The 22,003-nt window shown below is 39.0% G+C and overlaps 1 protein-coding gene across 8 annotated transcripts in view; it reads left to right on the top strand.

The window, feature by feature from the left end:
- The window catches only part of myo9aa (myosin IXAa), a 297,586-nt gene extending 277,734 nt beyond the window's left edge, over nucleotides 1–19,852 (top strand). For 7 of the 8 annotated variants that reach the window (XM_055155019.1, XM_055155018.1, XM_055155017.1 and 4 more), the window contains 13 exons: nucleotides 894–1,010; nucleotides 2,052–2,240; nucleotides 2,317–2,367; nucleotides 2,445–2,556; nucleotides 8,513–8,574; nucleotides 10,090–10,282; nucleotides 10,822–10,950; nucleotides 12,570–12,675; nucleotides 14,776–14,907; nucleotides 14,986–15,109; nucleotides 17,886–18,070; nucleotides 18,144–18,283; nucleotides 18,429–19,852. In XM_055155019.1, the coding sequence (XP_055010994.1) occupies nucleotides 894–1,010; nucleotides 2,052–2,240; nucleotides 2,317–2,367; nucleotides 2,445–2,556; nucleotides 8,513–8,574; nucleotides 10,090–10,282; nucleotides 10,822–10,950; nucleotides 12,570–12,675; nucleotides 14,776–14,907; nucleotides 14,986–15,109; nucleotides 17,886–18,070; nucleotides 18,144–18,283; nucleotides 18,429–18,898 (2,010 nt within the window). In that variant the 3' untranslated portion in view covers nucleotides 18,899–19,852. The remainder of the gene's footprint in view (nucleotides 1–893; nucleotides 1,011–2,051; nucleotides 2,241–2,316; nucleotides 2,368–2,444; nucleotides 2,557–8,512; nucleotides 8,575–10,089; nucleotides 10,283–10,821; nucleotides 10,951–12,569; nucleotides 12,676–14,775; nucleotides 14,908–14,985; nucleotides 15,110–17,885; nucleotides 18,071–18,143; nucleotides 18,284–18,428) is intronic. The other variant, XM_055155015.1, reaches the window with a different exon arrangement.
- The last annotated feature ends 2,151 nt before the right edge of the window (nucleotides 19,853–22,003 follow it).

Raw genomic sequence — 22,003 nt, 5'->3', positions numbered from 1 at the left:
AATACCACCATGTAATCCATTTATTTCAACAAAGGAACTGTAATCCAATTACCACTCACAGAAACAGTAACTGTAACTGAATACAGTTACTCATAATTTGTACTCTGATTATGTAACTTCGGTACATGTAATCTGTTACTCCCCAACACTGTTTATACTGCACATGTGATGTGTGATTGCAATGTTTCCCTCATATTCATCCATCACAGTTATCTGTACCAGTTTATTCTGCCTTATTATAGAAACGTTTGATTTTGAGTTTGATATAATGTAGATATGGTCAAATAAACTGTTAGCTTTTATTGATAACAATTCTAAAGCTGATTCATTATGTGTTACACAAACATTGGACATGATGAACAAGTTGTTTGGTGTAAAAAGAATGATATTGGAGAGCTGCACTTGTGCATACAGATGCTCATCAGACCAGAGCCTTGAATTCTTGTGGAGTAGAAAAAAGATGGCAGACGCACTTTGATTTGCGGTGTATTTATTAATTGTCACATCAATGCATTTTGACTACTTAGTCTTCATTGGTGCTTCAAGTTGTATGGTGTTTTAGTTTTAGACGATTATCCAATCAGAAACAGAATTAGTCTCACATGACTCTCTCGTTTGGGTTGCCAGTTTCAGTGCTGAATTTCAGTGTGTTTAAACCTCTCTCTGATCTGAATAGTCTCTACCTAAATCCATGCACCAGTCCTGACTCAGTGCTAGTGCAATTCTTTGTACATCAGGGAGGGAATTCTGGAGGATTGAGCTTCACATGAGGCCTGTCTCCGTCTGCAGCTTCAGGCTTTGTGGAGCTGTGATTCTACAGAGTCTGTCCATATTCCCAGTCTCAGTACTATGGATTTCTATGTTACTTCACTGTGTTTCTGTATTTTTTCCAGATCAATGACCTGGAAACAGAGGACAGTAAAAAGGACACTATGGTGGACGTTGTTTTCAAAAAGGCTCTGAAGGAATTCCGTCTGAACATCTTCATCTCCTACTCCACGGCTCTGGCGGTATGTGTTTATATCCAGCCCTTTCCATGAAGCATATTCTCCCTAAAACACCTCAACTAAACGACTCTTAACTGAATCTGAATCTGTGTCTGAACCCTTTGTGAAGCTGAGGCTCTGTAGTTTGGTCCTCTGGCATCTACTCTCATTCTAAGTGGGAACAAGCTCGGCACAGAGGAAAATCAGATTTCAGTTCTGAAATCTAGTGACTAGCACTCACACTTGACAGGCGTGTTCTGAGTTTGATCCTCAGGTCACCCGGGCCTTTCTGTGTGGAGTTTGCATGTTCTCCCTGTGTCTGGGGAGGTTTCCTCCATCAACCCAAAACATGCACAATAGATCAAACCACCAGGCCTACGCTGTCCTGACCAATCACTAAAAATGAAATTTGTAATAAAGTATAAAGGTGAAATTCCTTTAAAAGGCCTACTCATTTATTAGAATTAGAGGGTTATTTTTTATTTGTAAGTTTACAGTAAAAAAAAAAAAAAAGCCCCAGATTCTTCCCAGATTGGTCGATGTGACTAAAAATGATAGAAAATCCACACCGCCCTGAATATTGCTGTCTGTGTCCCTCTAGAACATAGGACAGATTTTTATGATTCTTTAATTTTAACTTAATTTGCTGTGATTATAACTATTGTAAATAAAATAAATTATAGTTTTATACCCAACAAGAAGCAGTTTGCAAAGAAAAGTTGAAAATTACATTAAGTAAAGGGTTCTAAACACTGTAATGACATCACACTAGGGAGAATTCTATCCAAAATTTAGGTACAGTTGACTAAAACACAAACCCTTTTTTTTGATACTTTAAACATGAATTCAATTATTAATGAACTATATTTGTATCTGTCATGTTAGTTGGTTTTGTGTCACGATTTCCAACCAGGAAGTAAAATTATAAACCTAAAAAACGTCCAAATTGTGAAAGCAAGTGTGAACGTTTTAGCAAAAATCTGAAATAGAATGATTTAAAGTGTGTTTTAGTAAAATGACCAGCCTAACATAGACACCTGAAGTCATCCTCGTGTCCTGTTCCAGATGGACGACTGTAAAAGCGTCCGATACAAAGACCTGTACGCTCTGTTTGAACACATCCTGGAGAAGAGCATGAGGCAGGAGCAGAGGGACTGGAGCGAGTCCCCGGTCCGAGTCTGGGTCAACACGTTCAAAGTGTTCCTGGACGAGTTCATGACCGAGTACAAGCCTCTAGACAGCACCGTCAGCAAGGTAAGACACGACGGGACCACACGAGACTGCAAAACCACAAGCAGGACAAACTGAAACTTTTTCTTTCGTCTTTCAGCAGGTGCCAAAATTAGAGCGTAAAAAGCGGAGGAAGAAGGACACGGACATTGTAAGTCTTTTGAAACCTTTGCTTTCCCTCCTTCTCATATTTTCTCGTGTAACCCTGCGTCTGTGTCTGTGCTGCAGGTGGAGGAGCACATGGGGCACATCTTTAAGTCCACTCAGTACAGCATCCCCACCTACTGCGAGTACTGCTCCTCTCTCATCTGGATGATGGACCGAGCCTGCGTCTGCAAATGTGAGCGCAATGAAAACCCAACAAACTCCATTCTGATACTAAGGAACTGGGCTGTCAAAAGTATCAGAAATCAAATACTAAAAATACTGCGACTAGTTTTGATACTAAAGCTACATTCACAGGACAGAAATGAACCTTTCCTGAGTAGACGCTGGCTAAAAGAGATAAAAAGGGGTTATTGTAGTCGAGGTCAGAACGTAGGTATTGACTCTGAGGTGCGTGACAGAATAATACAAGAAGACAGTGATTTGGGTTTGTGTTTGGTGCCGTATATCAACAGAGATGATTTACAGCAGGGGTCATCAAACTAAGGCCTACGTGCCGACTCCGAACTGGCCCTATGACGCAATCCTCAAAAGTTGTCATGGCCTATTTTTTAAAATTACTTTTTGGCAAATAATAACACATCTGCATCTTGTATTTTGTTGATTTTTTCAATTAAAAATTATATTTATATGAAGTGTTTATATTTAAATAATTATATGACATATTTATATTTGCCGCTGAATCTTCGTCACCTGACAAACTCGAGATCAAACAGTGATGGTCAAACACACGTGCAGAGTACTGTCGTGGAGAGTACTGTCGTGCAGAGTACTGTCGTGGAGAGTACTGTCGTGGAGAGTACTGTCGTGGAGAGTACTGTCGTGGAGAGTACTGTCGTGCAGAGTACTGTCGTGCAGAGTACTGTCGTGCAGAGTACTGTCGTGCAGAGTACTGTAGTGCAGAGTACTGTAGTGCAGAGTACTGTCGTGCAGAGTACTGTCGTGCAGAGTACTGTAGTGGAGAGTATTGTACTGCAGAGTTCTGTACTACAGTTAAGTACAGCAAAATGTCTCATGTTAAAGTACAAAAAGTTGACAGAGAGTGCCAAGTTTTAAAAGAACAGTGGACGACCGATTATTTTTTTGTTCAGTGTGAGGAGCGTGTACTTTGTCTGATGTGTAAAAAAAAGTGTTGCGGTTTTCAAAGAATATAATCTGCGTCGTCAGGGTCAAACAATTCTGTTATACGACCAACCTGACCCCGACCCCCATCACAGTCAGGATCCATGTGGCCCCCAGAGAATAAAGTTTGGTGACCCCTGATGTACAGTCTGCGGATTATTATCAAGTACTTTATTATTTATTTATAATTTGTGAAATTTAAGGGATTAGATACCCAGCACATCCACAATAAGACAGACTTAACTAAACACGCATACAGAAAAAAAATAAATAAATAATAATAATAATAATAATAATAATAATAATAATAATAAAATAAATAAATAATATTATAGTGAGGGTGTGTGTAGTACAGAGTTTGTCAATGCAGTGACACAAACATTTACATACACATATATTTTGACATTGTCCAAGAATATGTTGTTCTTTTTTTTTTTTTTTTTTTACTATGCTTTGTCCAAATAGGGTTTTGCCACAGTCCATAGGTCAACATTATCAAGTACTTTGATTGGAGATACCAAGATACAAAGTTTTTCCACAAATAAACAAAATTTGGTCCACAATCAGCTTCAACAATATGTAACAGTATGCAAAACAGAATTTGACAGTATTTGACAGTCCAGTGCTATCTCAAACCAAATACAGTTCACAATCCATGAGTAGTAGTTGATTCCAGAGTAATGACAGAGTCCTTAAAGTGCCTTTAACAGGTTTTGGATGTGAGTAGTGAGTAGGAATGAGAAGTATAAGGAGTGACTGGCTGTAACAAGCTTCCTAACAGACCACACAAGGATGAAGTTGATGTGATACAGTTCGGTGAGGTTTTGGGCTGTTCCAGCTCGGCCTTGCATGGGTTTGTACCCGACTGGGCACACCTGGCCTGTATAGAAAAAAACAGCACCGATCATCAGTAACGAAATCAATAAGTTAACTGGTGAGCAATCTCAGTTAATTCAATCTCAGTGTACACACATTAAATCATTTCACAATAATACTATTTACAGAGTACAAGTAACAACATTCAAGTAAAACCCTTGCTTTAAGGTGCAGTTTATACCCTGGGTTACAATCGCTTTAGAATGATCTTGAGCTGTATCAGAGGTGTAAGAGCATATAGACTAGTATACACACTTGGATCACTATGGAACCTACTGGACCACTGAGGGATGACCGTATTTTCCGGGCTGTTAGACGCTCTGGATTATAAGACGCACTGTCATTAAATGGTCTATTTTCTAACTTTTTTCACAAATAAACCGCACCGGATTTTAAAGGAAACCCAACAGTGTGATGGGTGAGTGGTTTTGTTTGTTTGTTCGTTCACGGTGACTCTGGGCTTTGTTCAGTTGTGGCGTGTAGGGAGGGTGCTGTCTGGGACCAACGGATTGTCGGCGTGTTCGCAGTGACTCAGTTGTTCAGTTGTGTCTAGAAGTGACACGTCGCCTTTTCGGTTCGCTCCTCCGTTTCGTTCCTCGTCGGTGTGGAGTGATGAGTGTGTCTGTGGGTGTTTGTCTCTGTGCGGTCGCTGTCTGCTCCGTGTGTGTTTGTGTGTTCTGCGGGTGGCGTGGCTTTGTAGTTTACTGAAGTCGTGCTGGAACACCCGAGTGGATTCGTGTATAGGGCGCTCTGGATTGCAGGGCGCGCAACCGTTTTTTGATGGGGTTGGAGGCTTAAAAGCACAGCTAAAAGCCCAGAAATTACGGTACTAATTCATGTGCTCTTATACTTACTGACACAGCTCAAAATCATTCTAAAACTGTTCAGCAAAGGTTCATTTCTGTCCTGTAAATGTGACTTTTTTTATCAACACCTGCTCAAATGATTTTTGATGTTTTGATCACCCTGTTTTCTATTTTTTATGTCCCCAAAGGATTATTTGCTCTCAAATGTCATGTTCTATTTCTGCTGGTATTCTGAGTGTACTTCTTTTGTTTCCTGCTGTTTTTTGGATTAGCCTTTTCTCAGTTCTGCTTAGCGGCTAATCGCAATCCTTTAAGCCCCTTACAGTTAGAATGAGAATGGAAGCTATAACCCAAATTTGACATTTCTGAAGTGCTCCGTTTGTTTCAATTAGGTCAGCAGAACAAATAATATACAGTATGTGAAACAAATTAAGAGAATGGATCTGCTCTTAATCCCTCATGGACACTGGCTTTTTCCAACCCAGAACGAGCAGACTTTTTTCTTTTATTAAGTCGTTTTAGATCAAAATTGTGAGTTAAAAAGTCAAATTTATGACATAATGATCCACAGATACCATAGATTATAATTATACAGCTGACACACGTACAAAATGTCTTCTTTAACATTCTACAGTACATGTTTAAGGTGACCGGACGTCCCTATTTACTCGGGACCGTCCCAGTTTTGAGCCTGTGTCCCCAGTCACAGCAGATTTATCCAAAACTAGTCATTTGTCCCAGTTTTATACAAGAAATGTCCCAGGTGTCTCTATTTTTGACTCATCTGATCCCTGCCGACAGTAAAGAGAGGCATACACTGTCATTTCTTTCGGGAAAATACAGAAAAGCTGCTTAAAAATGACCAAAACACAAAGAAAATGTGACTAAACTGACTCACATATTCGTCATGAATGGGCCGAGTGCAGAACAATTCTCCTTATTTACTTACGCACTCATTTCACAATTTTGTTATTAACAACCAACACAAACCGCGGGTGTCCCAGTTTTTGATTTAGAAAATGTGGTGATTCTACACACATCCAAACTAAATACAATCTGACACGGTAACACTTTATAATAACTACACCTTACTTAGCCTTAATCAAGCATGAACAAAGACTTAATTAATAATGAACAAAGATTTAATTAATAATGATTCATGCTTAGTAAATGTTTAATAAAGCATAATTAGTCTTCACTTTAGAAAAGCTCTCAAAAAGACTTAACTAACAGATAACAGCTGCCTGAATGATCATTGCATTGTATTATTAGTAAATCATTCTCTCATAGTTTACTAAGCATTAATAAATGCTCAAATGGTTAGTTCATGAGTAATTAAGTATGAAATTATTATGAATAACTATTTACAGCACAAGCAAATTAAGTGCAAGTGCTAATTATGGTAGTAATTAAGTAGTTACTAAGCTTGAATCATTGAATCAAGTCTTTGTTCATGCTTTATTAAGGCTAAATAAGGTGTAGTTATTATAAAATGTTACCCAGTATTTTAATCACTTTATTCAAGCTCATTACATCATTTCAATAACATGTATTTAATAGTTTAGAGTTTTTTTGTTGTTGTGACTAAACGTAAATAGTTCATAGTGCGTATATAATTCTTTTTAATTCTCTAAATTCTAAATTCTTGTGGGATAATACCTGCTGTAAATATAGATGGAGATATAAAAAGTCCAATTTACATTTACATTTACTTATACAGATACTTCTAACATTATTTCAAGAAAATTTGTTGAAATTTTGTTGTCAGAACAGAAAATAACTGTTGAAAATGACAGGATGTACTAGTAAAAAGTTCTACAACACACTGATGACATCACACTAGAGAGAATTCTATCCAAAAGTCCAATTTACATTTACTTTTTCTGATACTAATAACATTATTTCAACTGAATTTGTGATGAAAACTTGAAAAAATATGTTCAAAATTACAGAAAGTACTTGTGAAAAGTTCTACAACACTGATTCTCTCTTGACGTTAGAGAGAATTCAATCCAAATGTCCAATTTATATTTACATTTTCCCATACTTAAAACATAATTTCAACAGAATTTGTGATGAAAACTTGAAAAAAATATGTTGAAAATTACAGAAAGTACTTGTGACAAGTTCTAAAACACTGATTCTCTCTGACAGTAGAGAGAAAATCAGTGTGTTGTAGAACTTTGTATTAGTCCAACTGGAGAGAATTCAAAAGTCCAATTTACATTTTTTGATACTTGGAACATAATTTCAACTGAATTTGTGATGAAAACTTGAAAAAATATGTTCAAAATTACAGGAAGTACTAGTAAAAAGTTCTACAACACTGATTCTTTCTTGACGCTAGAGAGAATTCTATCCAAAAGTCCAATTTATATTTACATTTTTTGATACTTGTAACATTATTTCAGCAGGATTTGTAATGAAAACTTGAAAAAATATGTTGAAAATTACAAGAAGTACTAGTACAAAGTTCTACAACACACTGATACTCTCTGGCACTGGAGAGAAAATCAGTATGTTGTAGAACTTTGAACTAGTCCAATTTACATTTACATTTTCTGATACTTTCAACTGAATTTGTGATGAAATTGAAAAAAAAATATCTTGAAAATTACTAGTAAAAAGCTCTGGAACACACACTGATGTCACACTAGAGAGAATTCTATCCAAAAGTCCAATTTACATTTACATTTTCTGATACTTGTAACATTATTTCAACAGAATAACGGTGTTTTCTTATATTTTTATTTGTGAAATCATAATTTCTGTGTACATTAGAGGAGTTTTGGCCCAGTTCTGGAATTGCCTAGTGTGATTATTTCCAATCACAAAGTTACATTTTAAGTTTTTTGTTTGTTTGTTTATTTTGTTTTTTTTGACTTGGCATTTCAAGCGTCCACATTCTCGCTTTGTCTTAGCTCATTTATACTGAACGCTGAACCCTGTAACCCTGCTCATACTTGTGCTATTAAACCAATTGTCCTTTTAATAGAAATGTAATGGATTTCACGCTCATCTGTATGACCTCAAATGCTCAGAGCAGATCCAGCCCCCCTCCGGCCCCTCCTCCTCCTCCTCCTCCTCCTGCCCCTAATCAGATTGTTTTCAACTGGACTCATGGGGTCTGCCGCCGCTCCAGACGCTTGCCCACACACACAGTCCTTTCTTTGCTCACACCATGTTTTCTTCAGACCTGATGTTACGTTTTGATTCTGAAGCCACAAGGATTTTTTTATGATTGGAATAAGTGCTGGAAAATGAGGAGGAGCTGCTTCTGTGTGGACAATGGCACTGACTTTGTGGATGTGTGTGTGTCTCCTGCAGTGTGCCGGTACGCCTGCCACCGAAAGTGCTGCCAGAAGATGACCACGAAATGCAGTAAGAAGGTATGTTCCTGCAGTTTGCACTCGGCTCATAGACTCTGGACTTGTGCAGTCGGGTCCTGGTTGTTTGTAGGTTTTCATACAGTAACTCCAGGTTCAAACCAAACTCAAAAGTATTTATTTGAGAACTGACACCAGAGTATGTCACACTGTCCTTTGCAGAATAACAATATCTGGTGTCAGATAAATGTCAGATAAACTGTATTGAGTTAGAATCAAGTTACAGTGTTAGTTTCTCCTTCCCTCTTTGCCCTCAGCCTGTCAGAGACAGTACAAGTGCTTTGCTCACATGATCTTCTGCTCTAATCTAAGCCAGAAGTGAAGTGGATAAATAAATGATATTTAGTATAAAGTATTAATTACAAGGATTAAGAATGAATGGATTGTATACATTTAGTGTCCTTGTTCTACTGCTACTGCTGATTTAATATTTGGCGACATCTGGTGGCTGTGGATTGTATCACACTCACACCTCACACTGTTTGAAAAGGAAGCAGAAGAGTTACTGCTGCACTAAAGCAGCAGAGGTGTATTGTGTTAAAGCTACACTATGTAACTTTCTGGAGATGGTACCTGCATGATTCCATGGAAATGGAAAGTTAAAACCATACTTCCGAACAGTCTCCATGAAGATAAATAAGTTTTATGTCAAACTGTAAAATATTCTAGCCAAACAAAGACACAACATTTCCATGGAAACAGGCAGGAGAAGGCCTCCCCCAGGCCAAATAAGAGTCAGGTTTGTGGAGATGCAAGCCCACTCACAGTGAGGACACATGTACTGTTCACAGTGTAATACACTGAACACAACCAAATGGGAGAGAAAACTTTTAAAAGTATTTGTAGCTAAAATGTCACATACTGTGGCTTTAAGTAAAAACTTGGAAACTTAAGGGCACAGAGAAAATGTGACTATACTGACTCACATTGCTGAGCACATAAGTTTTTTGTTTTTTTAATTACTCACTCATTTCACAATTTCATCATTACTTTCCTTCTGTGTGTCCCAGTTTTTGACTTAGAAAATCTGGTCCCCCTACACACATCCAAACTAAATATGATCTGACACGTACTACTGACTACTCTGCTGCAGTATCAATATTTTAATAACTTTATTCAAGCTCATTACATCATTTGAATAACTTGTATTTAATAGTTTGGAGTTTTTTGTTGACACTAAACACAGATAGCTGATAGTCTGTATAGTGTTTTTTTCTTTCTATAAATTTGACTTAATCTTCTGGGATAATACCTATTGGAAATACAGATATTTATGTAACAGAAATATAATATATATATTGAAACGTGAAAAAATATGTTGAAAATTACAGGAAGTACTAGTAAAAAGTTCCTTGGTAAGTAACTGCTTATGTTTTGAGGAAGGGCATCTTGTGTAAAATGCCTCTTGTTCCCTGTAGTTGAACACATGTCATATCTGAACACTGTTGTACTATTGTAACATGGACGTGCGCGGCTCTGGTGAGCAGCTCTTCTCACCACATATTGTCTGTGTTTCAGTTCGACCCCGAGCTCTCGTCCAGACAGTTTGGAGTGGAGGTGTCTCGTCTGACCAGTGATGAGCGAACAGTGCCCCTAGTGGTGGAAAAGCTCATGAACTACATCGAAATGCACGGCCTCTACACGGAAGGAATCTACCGCAAATCTGGGTCCACCAACAAGATTAAAGAGCTCAAGCAGGGACTGGACACTGGTAAGAACCACCATTATTTACAGTTTATAGGTCCTGTATTATGCAAAATAGACTCTTGTGAGCTTTAAGTCATGTTAGAATGTTGTTACCTCCTCAAAAACAGACTGGAGTTGTGTTTTGTTTCATTCACACGTGTTTGGAAATCTGTCTGCTGTCTCTGTCTCCAAGGCTCTAAATGCTCTGTTCCACCTTGTGATGTCATGAAGATGTAGTTTTCAAATTAACAGCTCCGTTTTACCTTTCGTTTAGTTGAGACTTTAAATTCTAAGGCTGTAATCATCCAAATAATTCTTGTGAAATTGTATGAAGTTCAAAACACAGTGGAGCACTTCCTGTATTACCCCATGACATCACAAGGTGGAACAGAGAGAAGATTGCTACTCTAAATCTGCAGGGTTTGTGTGTTAAACATGTGTGAATGAAACAAAACAAAACTCCAACTCGCTTGTGATGAGGAAACAACATAACACAGATTTAAAAATTTGATTAGTATTGGCCCTTTAAATGAATCAGTTTCTCATTGTTTTTCTTTTTTTCAGATGTTGAGAGCACAAATCTGGATGACTACAACATCCATGTGATTGGGAGTGTGTTCAAACAGTGGCTGAGGGATCTGCCGAACCCTCTGATGACCTTTGAACTGTACGAGGAGTTTATCCGGGCCATGGGTAGGTCCAGGCTTTCTCCAGGAGAGTCTTATCTCACTGTGTCCCATTATTATGTACGGGCAAGACAATATGACCAAAAATACACATGTAACGTATCAGTCGCAAGTTTTGATTTGATTGGACTTAGAATTCAACACAAATTATTGGTAAAAATAAATAAATAAATCTTTGTTGCTTGTTCAGTTATCAGTTTAGTGGATCTCCAGGTTGGGCCTTTATTTTTATATGTAATAAGATGATTTACAGGCAGATTTTGGCCTGGAACCTCTCATAATATTTGAACTTTTATATAAAACTGTTCACTAGTGATTTGAAGGAGAAATAAGTTACAGAATACTATTGGATCTCAAGTTAACTGTGTTTTAAGGAAATAATTCATCATTTCATGAATCATTTTCTGTCCCTACACTGGTAGTGGTTCATATCAGGGATTGGCAAATACTTTAAGTCAAAGTATTGATATCATTATCAGTGCGTCACCCTTAACTGCTCATGTACTATAATTAAAATATGTAGTAAGTTATTAGTTCATGGTTAATAAACATTTATAAATGATCTGTAGGTATGCTTGAAGTCAGACATGTCAAACTCAGGCCCGGGGGTCAAATTTGGCCTGCAATAAATATCTTTTTACTGCAAGTTTTTTGAAAATCTACTTTGCTAAGGTTAATATTTAACATTCAGTGTGTGGTTTTAAGAATCTTAGCAATAATAAAGACTGATGGCTCATTCTAACGTGTTAAACATGCACATATTTCATTTATTCACTGTACTGAGCTCCAGTCTACGGCCCTCGATCGGCCCTCTGCTTGGTCTGTGTTTAGATATGTGGCCCTTGATGAAAAAGTTTGGACACCCCTGATACAGACATTATTTATTTAAAATGTTATTATTTTATATTCTGCTTGTTCTGGATTCAAAGTTTAAGCAAAACTATTATTAAACATTTATTTGAATAAGAAAAGGTTTAACATTACATATCTTGAAAGAAGAGAAAACATGCAGATGTTGAAATTTTTCAATAAATATTTAGTTTGGCCCACGACTTCCTCTGTGAATTTGAGTTTGTCACCTCTGTCTTAAGTGATGTTTAGGGGGCAGTAGCTCAGATGGTAAGAGCATTTGTCCACTGATCTGTTGGTGGTTCAAATTCTGCTCTCAACATAAAACAGCACTGATTGAGAGGTCAGATCCACTGATCCAATGGATGAGGTTCCAGCTCCCACACATGAATGCTGTCATTGTGTTGGGCAAGACACTTAACCCACCTCGTCCCCAGTGTTTACGTACACTGGTGTATGAGTGTGTGTGAATGGATGAGTGGTTCCTTGTTGTAAAGAGGTGAAGGTGAAGGTGAAGGTGGAAAAGTATGCATAAAAATGACTCTTTAGACTATTTACCATTCTTGTATTAGTTTGTCTCTTCGTATTGTTGATTTTTCTTTGTTTAAAATGTTAACTTTGAGCAGAATGTTATTACTAAAATATAAATCGCAAATCTGAACACACTTGCAACGCTTGTCCAAGAAAACCTACTTAGATCTTCTTCCCAAAGAGTTCAGCTTTACTCCGCACAGAGAAACTATGTCAGTGCCTGTAATGTATCTTGATGTTTTTCAGGTTTACAAGATAAGAAGGAGATGGTGCGCGGTGTGTACTCTGTTATCGACCAGTTAAGCAGAACTCATCTCAACACGCTGGAACGCCTCATTTTCCATCTAGTCAGGTACGACTTTAATGTGATGTCAAACTCCCAGACAGAGGGCAAGATTGATAACATTTCCTTAAAGAGGAGGAGTTATGCAAAATCATTTCTTTCTACCATGTTATATATTTTTTTTTTTAAATGCCTGAAGTTTCATTTGTTGTGGTGGTGCTCTGAAGGGGGAAGTGGAGAGCAGAAGCAGGGGGAGACTGAGAGGATCAAAAACGAAGTGAATCTAATAAAGCACGTTGATTTGTCGGTTTCAGCAAATAGCAGTTTCAAAACAATAAAAGGTAATTTTTGTTGTGTTTTCAGGTTGAGCCGTTCACTCCCAAACAGAAGTCATTTTGTGTCTTGGAATCTGCTGCACACACTCACCCAACACTGTGCAATGTGCTTTCAATGCAAAATTTGGAAAAGCTACAACAACTGGCAAACAAATTTGAACTTGGTACCAAATATTTAAAGAGGAAAGCTGCTTGTGTAGGACTAAAGGATCTGTTACGCCAAACCGTCATTCAAGGAATCTGGGTTTCCAAACTTGTTCCAATACAGACTTTGCAAGAGTTTTTCACGAACTTGCTCGATCTTCTCTTCTGATGTTGATGTTGGTCTACCAGATCCTTTAGCCCTAAATAATTGGCCTTTCTCTTTACATTTTTGGTACCAAGTCCAAATTTGTTTGCAGTTGCTGAAGTTTTTCCAAATGTTGCACCGAAGCTACACAGTGTTGGGTGAGTGTGTTTGAGCAGATTCCAAGACACAAAATGACTTCTCTTTGGGAGTGAACGGCTCAACCTGAAAACCGAACAAAAATAAAACATTAAATATAAAATCTTGATTTGTTTCTATACATTCTGTGAAAATCTGAGGTTATTTCTACAAAATTATTGGGCTGTGAAATGTCTTAATTTTTTGGAACACCCTGTATTTCTTAAAGGGAAATATTGCTAACACATATCATCTTTAGATCATTGTGTTACCTTTTATTTTTGAAACTGCTATTTGCCGAAAACGAACGAACCAACGTGCTTTATTAGATTCAATTTCGATTTTGATCCTCTCAAGTCTCCCCCTCCTTCTGCTCTCCGCTTCCCCCTTCAGAGCACCATTACAACAAATGAAACTACTGCACATCACATCAGGTTTGTCAAACTGCTGCGTACAGTTATGTATCACATTTTTTTATTTTTATGGAGAATCGTCACGTCAGCTAAACATAAGGAGGGTTCAAATCGGGCACAGGACATATCGCTAAATTACTGTTTCTATACATTCTGTGAGGTTATTTCAACAAGAATTGCCAAAATGATTAGCCTACGAAATGATGTCACATTTTTTTGGGACACCCTGTAAATAAAAGGTAAATTCAGAAATGTTGAACCTGATCATTTCAATCAGTGACTAAACCTAAGAACTCACTTTATTACAATGCAAATCTGCATTTTTATGGAGTAAGAAAGCTTTCAGAAATATTCATGCACATAGAATAGAAATCCGTGCAGATTTGTCTGTAGTTTCACATAAAATAAATATTCGTAAACTCCTGAATGAGTCCAGTCGTACATAAAATATATTGTGTGTATTTTATCCATACGAATTGAAAAGTTATGACATCAAGAATTACGATCACGAAATGAAAATTTACAAATAGGCCTTCATGAGTATGAATACAAATTCACAGCCGCGAACTTACTGTCAAAAATACATCATCACTTCACAGACATTATTTATCGAGCAGAAGAAACATCGATCAGTAAATTCGCATCTGTGAATTCGTATTCGTACTGATGAAAGCGTAATCGTAAATTCTGATTTTGTGATTGTAATTCTTGACGTTGTAACTTTTCAATTTGTATTCTGATGGATAAAATACACACAATACATTTTATGTATGACTGGACTCATTCAAGAGTTTACAAATATTTATTTTATGCACAACTACAGACAAATACACACTGATTTCTATTCTGTGTGCAGGAATATTTCTAAAAGCTTTCTTACTCCATACAATTTAACAACATTTTGGCTGCCTCCATGTATATTAAACATTCTTGGCCTATAGAATCATCTGAAACTAATGTGACTTATTTCAGTAACTGATCTTTTTTGTGTGTTTAGAATTGCACTACAAGAGGAGACCAACCGCATGTCCGCCAACGCCTTGGCCATCGTGTTTGCTCCGTGTATACTGCGCTGCCCTGACACCATCGACCCTCTTCAGAGCGTGCAGGACATCAGCAAAACTACTGCGTAAGATCACATTTAACAATACGACGTGTACGCAGTTTACGTCATCTGAACTTGTATTGTTTAAATTGTGTTTTCCAGGTGTGTAGAACTTATCATTTGTGAGCAGATGAACAAATATAAGGTGCGGCTAAAGGACATAAACACGCTGGAGTTTGCCGAGAACAAGGCCAAGTGCAGACTGACGCTCATACGGCGCTCGATGGTGAGCTTTAATACACACTTCGGATTCATGTCGTGTTATCACTTATGGATATTCATATTAAGTCTGTGTTACAAGTTGAAAGCAAAGTGTCTATGTTTGCAGAGTCATCCCAGTATTTTTTTTGTTTGGTATGAAATCTGAGTCATATGTTTATTGAGTTAATACAATAATAACTGGTGTTAGCCGAGATATAATGACACACATTTGAGTTCAGCATGAGTGTGATGTGGTCTCTGGAGGATTTTTGACCAACTGCAGGCTCCTAGTTTTTTTTTTTCGACATAGAAGTGAATGTATGAGATTGTGCAACAGCTAAAGGTTTACTAAGTAGAACAGAATAAACAAAGACTGCTATAACGATCTAAAAACACTTTGACAGTCAAACATTTAGAGACCAGAACCTCCTAGAGTGTATTTCAGAAGTAAACTGCATTGTGTCAACTGGGCTTTGACGTTTAATACTTTTCACCAGGGGTCTTCAAGGGTTTTTCAGGCCATGGACCCCCTAAACTACTATATATTTGACATACAATTGTGTTTTATGTTAAATTGGACCTAGTGTCGTGTATAAACTCTGTTATTATACATTCAATACAAATACAATCGAAGTCGCTTAACAAGTCCAGGCTTATCCTCAAATCCTGAGCTGAATCTAACTCCATCTCCAGTTTAAGCCTCAACTTGTTCCATGTCAGAAATAAGCCTGAGTCTGACCAAAGATAATTCAGCCCTGAAGTTTAAGATTTATTATTTATTTATTTATTTATTTAATAGGGACAGTGCATATTAATGAACATCTACAACACTACAGAGTAAATATTCCAGATTATGGCAAAGTTTATAGCAAGATGCGCTCGTGCTCTTCCCCGGTGACTCTGAGAAGACCAGAGCAATGGAGCAACGACATTACGGAAAGTGGACTCAAAATGTGACCTTTTTAATGATCAGATTAAGCGAGAGAGGAGCCACAGCGTGCACGGACAAGAGTTTGATATAGGACACAGAACTTTTCCAGTCATTCTGATCTGAGGAGTGAGAGGAAAGACACGACTGCCCAATCCTCTCCTGTTCTCCCCCTTCTCTCCCGGTCACTCCATGGACTGAGAGGGGGCTGGGAGGGTTGTTAATTAGTCAGGCCGGCACCACCTAGTGCCTCCGCTCAATTTCATTTCTCTCCAGTGACTAAGTCAGGAATCAGAATACACTAGACGGTTTTAAAGCCGGAACAAAGAGAATGTTTGGTGAATTTCATCAAGGGGAAAGACGTTATTGTCCTTCTTCCTACGGGATTTGGGAAAAGCTTAATATACCAGTTAACCCCGTTAGCGGTGCATTACATATGTCACCAAATAGCAGCGACTGGTTAAATTAGAAAAAGTACCAGCATACCATCGAGCCAACGAATCCTAATGCTGCATGGTCAGACGGTTTCTACGAAGTGAAACCATCTGATAAATCAGGCTATTCTTTAATACTCCCGTCGTATGTGTGGAGCTCAAGTTCTGCTGTGCTGTGTCTTGGTTTAGACCTGGTTTGGATCTGGTTTGGACCTGGTTTATATCTGGTTTGGACCTGGTTTGGACCTGGTTTAGATCTGGTTTGGACCTGGTTTGGACCTGGTTTGGACCTGGTTTAGATCTGGTTTGGACCTGGTTTAGTGTCCGGCACAAAAAAAAAAAAAGGGATATAGCCCGAAATGTGAAAACACGAAAATCCCTCCGTGTAATCCATTTATTTCAACCAAGTAACTGTAATCCAATTATCACTCATGGAAACAGTAACTAACTGAATACAGTTACCCATAATTTGTACTCTGATTATGTAACTCGGGTACATGTAATCTGTTACTCCCCAACACTGATTGTCTAATCCTGCCCATCCCTACACAGAACCCTGTTAGAACTGAAGAAGCCTGTTGGATGAGTGGTCGATCATGTTCACGTTTGTCCAGTTGACACAATTCAGTTTTGCTTTTGAAATGGAGCTTATCTGAAATATTCCACAGAGTGTACACCCTAATATTTCCCGTGACTATAGTGCCCCCAAACTCCCTCTTACTTTTTGAAACCATTTTGAGTTCCGTCCCCCCTGACACTTGTTCCTGTGGGGTTTTGCTCCTGTCCCTAACTTGTCCTCTCCTTTACCCAGAAACCTGTACTAATAGCAGTTAGATTCATGAGTATAGCACGCACTCTGGTATGTATCCATGCCGCCTGGACTCCTACAGCAGTGTTGTGCTACCAGTCCGTGTCTACACCATCCCAGAGTATAACTGTCCTCCATCTCCAAAGCATGCCCATAACATCCCCGCAGACCTGTCCTAGTCACGCTTTTCATGTTGTTTTTGACTTTTCACGTTTTGAAAGTGTGAAAAATAAAGCACAATGGTTATAGCTTTTAATGTACTGAAAAATAATGTAGAAAGTAGCAGGGTAAGTGCTGTTCTGTGTCGCATCATAGCTTTAGCTCTTTGGATTTGTTTGTTTGTGAGTAGATGCGCAGACTTTTTTTTTTTTTGGAATAAATGTTGAATATATTCTTATCATACTGTTCTGCTTTACTTCTTATGCAGCCAAATACAGCTAAAAAGGTAATCTGTGTACTGTATTGTCCTGTGACCTTCTGTGGCACTGTGCTTTTAGCCGTAGCCTGGACAGTCAGTCATTTATGAAAAGCTGAGGCATTGGAAAAATTGAATGGCTTTTTGTGAGCTCTATCCTCTATAAAATCTGACAAAATGTTCCCAATAAGTGACTGTGTCTTGTGTCCCTTTCAGCGGGTGAACTACCACAGCACGTCCCCTCAGCTGAGCCCCCGTCTGTCCACAGTCAAGAGCCCTGTGCTGGAGCAGAGCTGCAGCGAGGAGGCAGCAGACTCTGGGCTCACGGAGAACCAGCACGCCGCCATGCAGCAGGAGGAGCGAGTGCTGACGGAGCAGATCGAGAACCTGCAGAAGGAAAAGTACGCACATCTCCTCAGTCCTCATGTCTGCACATGTACACTGTTGTGTGTAGTAATGTTTGTACTCCCACAGAGAGGAGCTCACCTTTGAGATGCTGGCTCTGGAGCCTCGAGCCTCAGATGATGAGACACTGGAGTCAGAGGCCTCCATTGGGACAGCAGACAGCTCCGAGAACCTCAACGTTGACTCAGAAGGACTCTCCGACTTATCAGGTCTGTACTACATCCACCTCTAATACATCATAAAAACACTCTGTAGAAAATGTAGCACAAATGATTTCACAAAACATTTTACATTTGCATAATCCATGAGTGCTTCAACATGTCTGACTTAGTTTGTTTGTTGTTCCATGAGCAGAGAGGGGCCCCCTGACGTCCCCCTGGCCCCGCAGGTCTGATGGTCGGAGCCCTCGTCAGAGAACTCTGCGCAGACAGCCCGAGTCCCTGGACTCTGTGGACTCCTGCTCCAGTGTGTCGTCCTACTCTTCCTCCTCACACTTCCAAGCCTCCTCTTCCTCCTCCGCCAACACCCGACGCTTTCGTTTCCACTCCAAGTCCCCCTCGTCCCCCTCCTCTGCAGGCCCATCCCAGCTCACCCGCACCGACACCCGCGACCTGAGTCCTACGGGGGAGCCAGAGAGTACGTACGACGAACGGCCACAGTTTACAAGTAGAGGGACGTTCAATCCCGAAAAGGGCAAACAGAAACTCAAGGGGAGCAAGCACCCGTCCCTGAGGCACTCCCGAGACGGGGGCGCCCACGGCCGGGACCCTCCGGACTTACCGCAGCAGCTAGTGTTATACGGCAATAATGAGTTCATGGTATGAAGGACACTGGCTCACCAAAGCACTCCTACTTCCTGGAAGGCAGGTGATTCCTGACAGGAGCAAAAAGAGCGTCAATGCAACGTCCTCTCCTTAAAGCACTCTGCTTAGCCTTTATAATGTGCAAAGAAATGTTCCTAAGTGCCACATGGAGCAGGTCCACTGTCCGAGGCAGGGGCAGTCTGTGCTGACTCTTAGACTGGACTCCTTCAGCCCTCACTGTGCCTTGGCGACTCTTCACACGGCGCCAAGACGAGACGCACTGAGCAGAGCGCGCAAAAGGGAACGTCGGACATTTGAGAAGAGCACTGAGCATCAGGGACGTGCCCGGAGCGAGAGAGCGGGAGCTGTGGACTACAGTGAAGAAGTCAATATTAGCTGCTTTCTGAGTTTACACTTCAAAACAATCAGTATAAGCAGTGCTTGTTTAGTTATTATGACAAATTAAGTTTCTTTTATTTAATAAATTTTAATGTCACAGAAATTCTTGATAGCTTATAATATACAGGTATAAATACTGTACAAAGCCGGAACACCAGTGTCTGCTGGGGAGTTGAAGTCAGATATTTATCTTTTCTCTTTTTGTTTTTTTGGACAGATGTACGATGTGGGCCAGGCTGGTGTATGTGTGTGTGCCAAGTGTTACTGTGTTACTGTGTGTGTGTGTGAGGACCGAAAACCACTCCATGTGTTTTTAATTTGTGCTGCTTTTTACCACCATCAAAGGGACCAAGTCAGCTGGGGCGCACTCCAGCCAAGGGGTCCCAGCTCTGTACAGAATGTTGCATATGTATAAAAGTGTGCATTCACTGCTTAGCCATACCGCCATTGTAAAGTATGATACAGTCTGTGTACAGTGTAGCGGACAAATGCCATTATCTTTAAGAGATCATGTTACCTGCCCCATCCATGTCTTTATTGTGTTTGCTCAATGCAACAATGAAAGAAATGTACAAATCTGTGTGGCTCGTCTCTTCATTCACTCACTTCTAGAGAATTAGAATGTGTGTTGTTTGTTTAGAAGCTCATGTTCCTGTTTGTGTAGGAAGTACATGTTTATGACACTGACCTTTATGGCTCACATCACATTTATTTCATCAATATCAAGGTGCGCTGTGGAACTTTGGAGTCCACCACCTGCTCTTCTCCATGGATATTGTCTTACTTTGCCTTGAATTTTCCACTGAATGGCATTAAAGATTTTTATATAAGGTGACAGCCAAGTGACGCCACAAGGCCAAGTTTCAGGCCTGATCTGTGGAGAGGTCACCGTAAGACAGCGGTGGGCAGTGTTGGGAAGGTGACTTTTAAAATGTATTCCCTTACAGATTACAGATTACATACCCCAACATGTAGTTTGTAACGTAATCCATTAAATTACTTAAAGTGAGTAATCTGAATACTTCTTTGGATTACTTGATATTGTCATGCTTTTTAAAATGACATGAATGTAGCAACCACATCCTGAAAATTCATGTTTGTTCTCTTCAAATTGGCTGTTGAGCCCAAGTCTCCATAAACAGACAGTTGTTCACTGTAGAGAAGCAAAGACTTGGATCTTAACATAAGTCTGCTTAAAGACAATAAAAAGTCCAGTCTTTACTTAACCGTATTAAAAATATTATTGATAGAGAAATGATTTTTATATGAGATCACTGCTGCTTTAAATTATGTCCACCTACTGTTTGTGTCATATTGTTTAGTCCTGGTTTTAGTCCTGGAAAAGCTGTCAGACTGGTAAGAGTTTATGTTCAATTCAAATTAAATTCAGTTTTATTTCTATAGCACATTTAAAACAACTTCAGCTGAGCCAAGTGCTTCACATACAAGTCAACAAAACCAGAAGAACAGTCACACATACATATATACAGAAAACGTGAAAACTATAATAAAAACACCAAGATAACTGGACTAGCTCGTACTAAATGCCAGAGAGAAGAGGTCTAGTCTTAAACTGCATGGTGGCAATGAAAAAGTGAGGCTGCTTCGCAAAAAAACACCTAAAATAAAAATAAAAGCAATGCAACTTTAATCCATGTATGAGGTAAAAGGATCAAATATGTTTATTTTGCAATTTCAAATTCGCATAAACGGTCCCATCAGAGTCGACCAAAGGGCCGAATGTGGCTCTGGAGCTGGACAATGCCCAGATTTGCCATAAGATCAGAGTAAAATGCATTTTTATGGCATTTTTGAGCAATAAAAACACCTGTAATTGATAAAGCAATAATATCTCCACAGTTCACCAGTCAGACGTTTTACAACACCCTCATTTTTCCATTTATTTATTGCAATTAAAGTTGTGTAAGTCCAATGAAGAGCTTGAAATGGTACAAAGGTAAGAACTGAACAGACAGAGGTTAAAAAAACAGATAAAATTTAACAAAACACAAGTCCAAACTCTGCCAAAACGACCTCAGGAAAAAAGAACAAGATGGTAAAACTTGAAAACCTGGAGTGTCCAGCAGCAGCACAGTGTCCAGACTTAAACCCCATGGAGCTGGTTTGGGATGAACTGGACAGAAGAGTGAAGCAACCTACAAGTGCCACACATTTATGAGAACTTTGTGAACAATATTTGATTTCTGTTGTAAAAAGAACGAGCCATGAGTGTGTTCAGCTGTTCTATCTGCCAAAGGTGGACGGACACTTTCAATCCTTGTATCATTCATTCATTTGTTTTTCAAAATAAAACCAAATAAAACCACACCAAATTAAAAACTGGGACTACGTCTTGGGCCAAATGAAATATTTATTTAAAAATTTTAACATCTGCATGCTTCTCTTCTTGTGTAATGTTAGTTTTGCTTAAACACTGAATCCAGAACAAGCAAAATATAAAATAATAACATTTTAAATAAATAATGTCTCTATCTATATATAACTGTAAATATATGTTCATAGTCTATAGCCGGTGGGCAGCTCTAATACAGACTTGACATGATCTCACAGGCCAAATATAATTATATCATGAGCCAAATCTGAGCCCCGGGTCTGAGTTTGACATGTCTGGTGTAGACCAGATCCAGACTGAGACCAGGACCAGACTGAGACCAGAACCAGAACTAGAACTGAACCAGCATTGATCCCAGGACTAAAACAGAGCTA

Source organism: Boleophthalmus pectinirostris, unplaced genomic scaffold, assembly GCF_026225935.1.
Source record: "Boleophthalmus pectinirostris isolate CB_2022bp ecotype Guang Dong unplaced genomic scaffold, ASM2622593v1 HiC_scaffold_19, whole genome shotgun sequence".
NCBI classification, from domain to species: Eukaryota; Metazoa; Chordata; class Actinopteri; order Gobiiformes; family Gobiidae; genus Boleophthalmus; species Boleophthalmus pectinirostris.
This window is presented reverse-complemented; position numbering and strand designations above follow the sequence as displayed.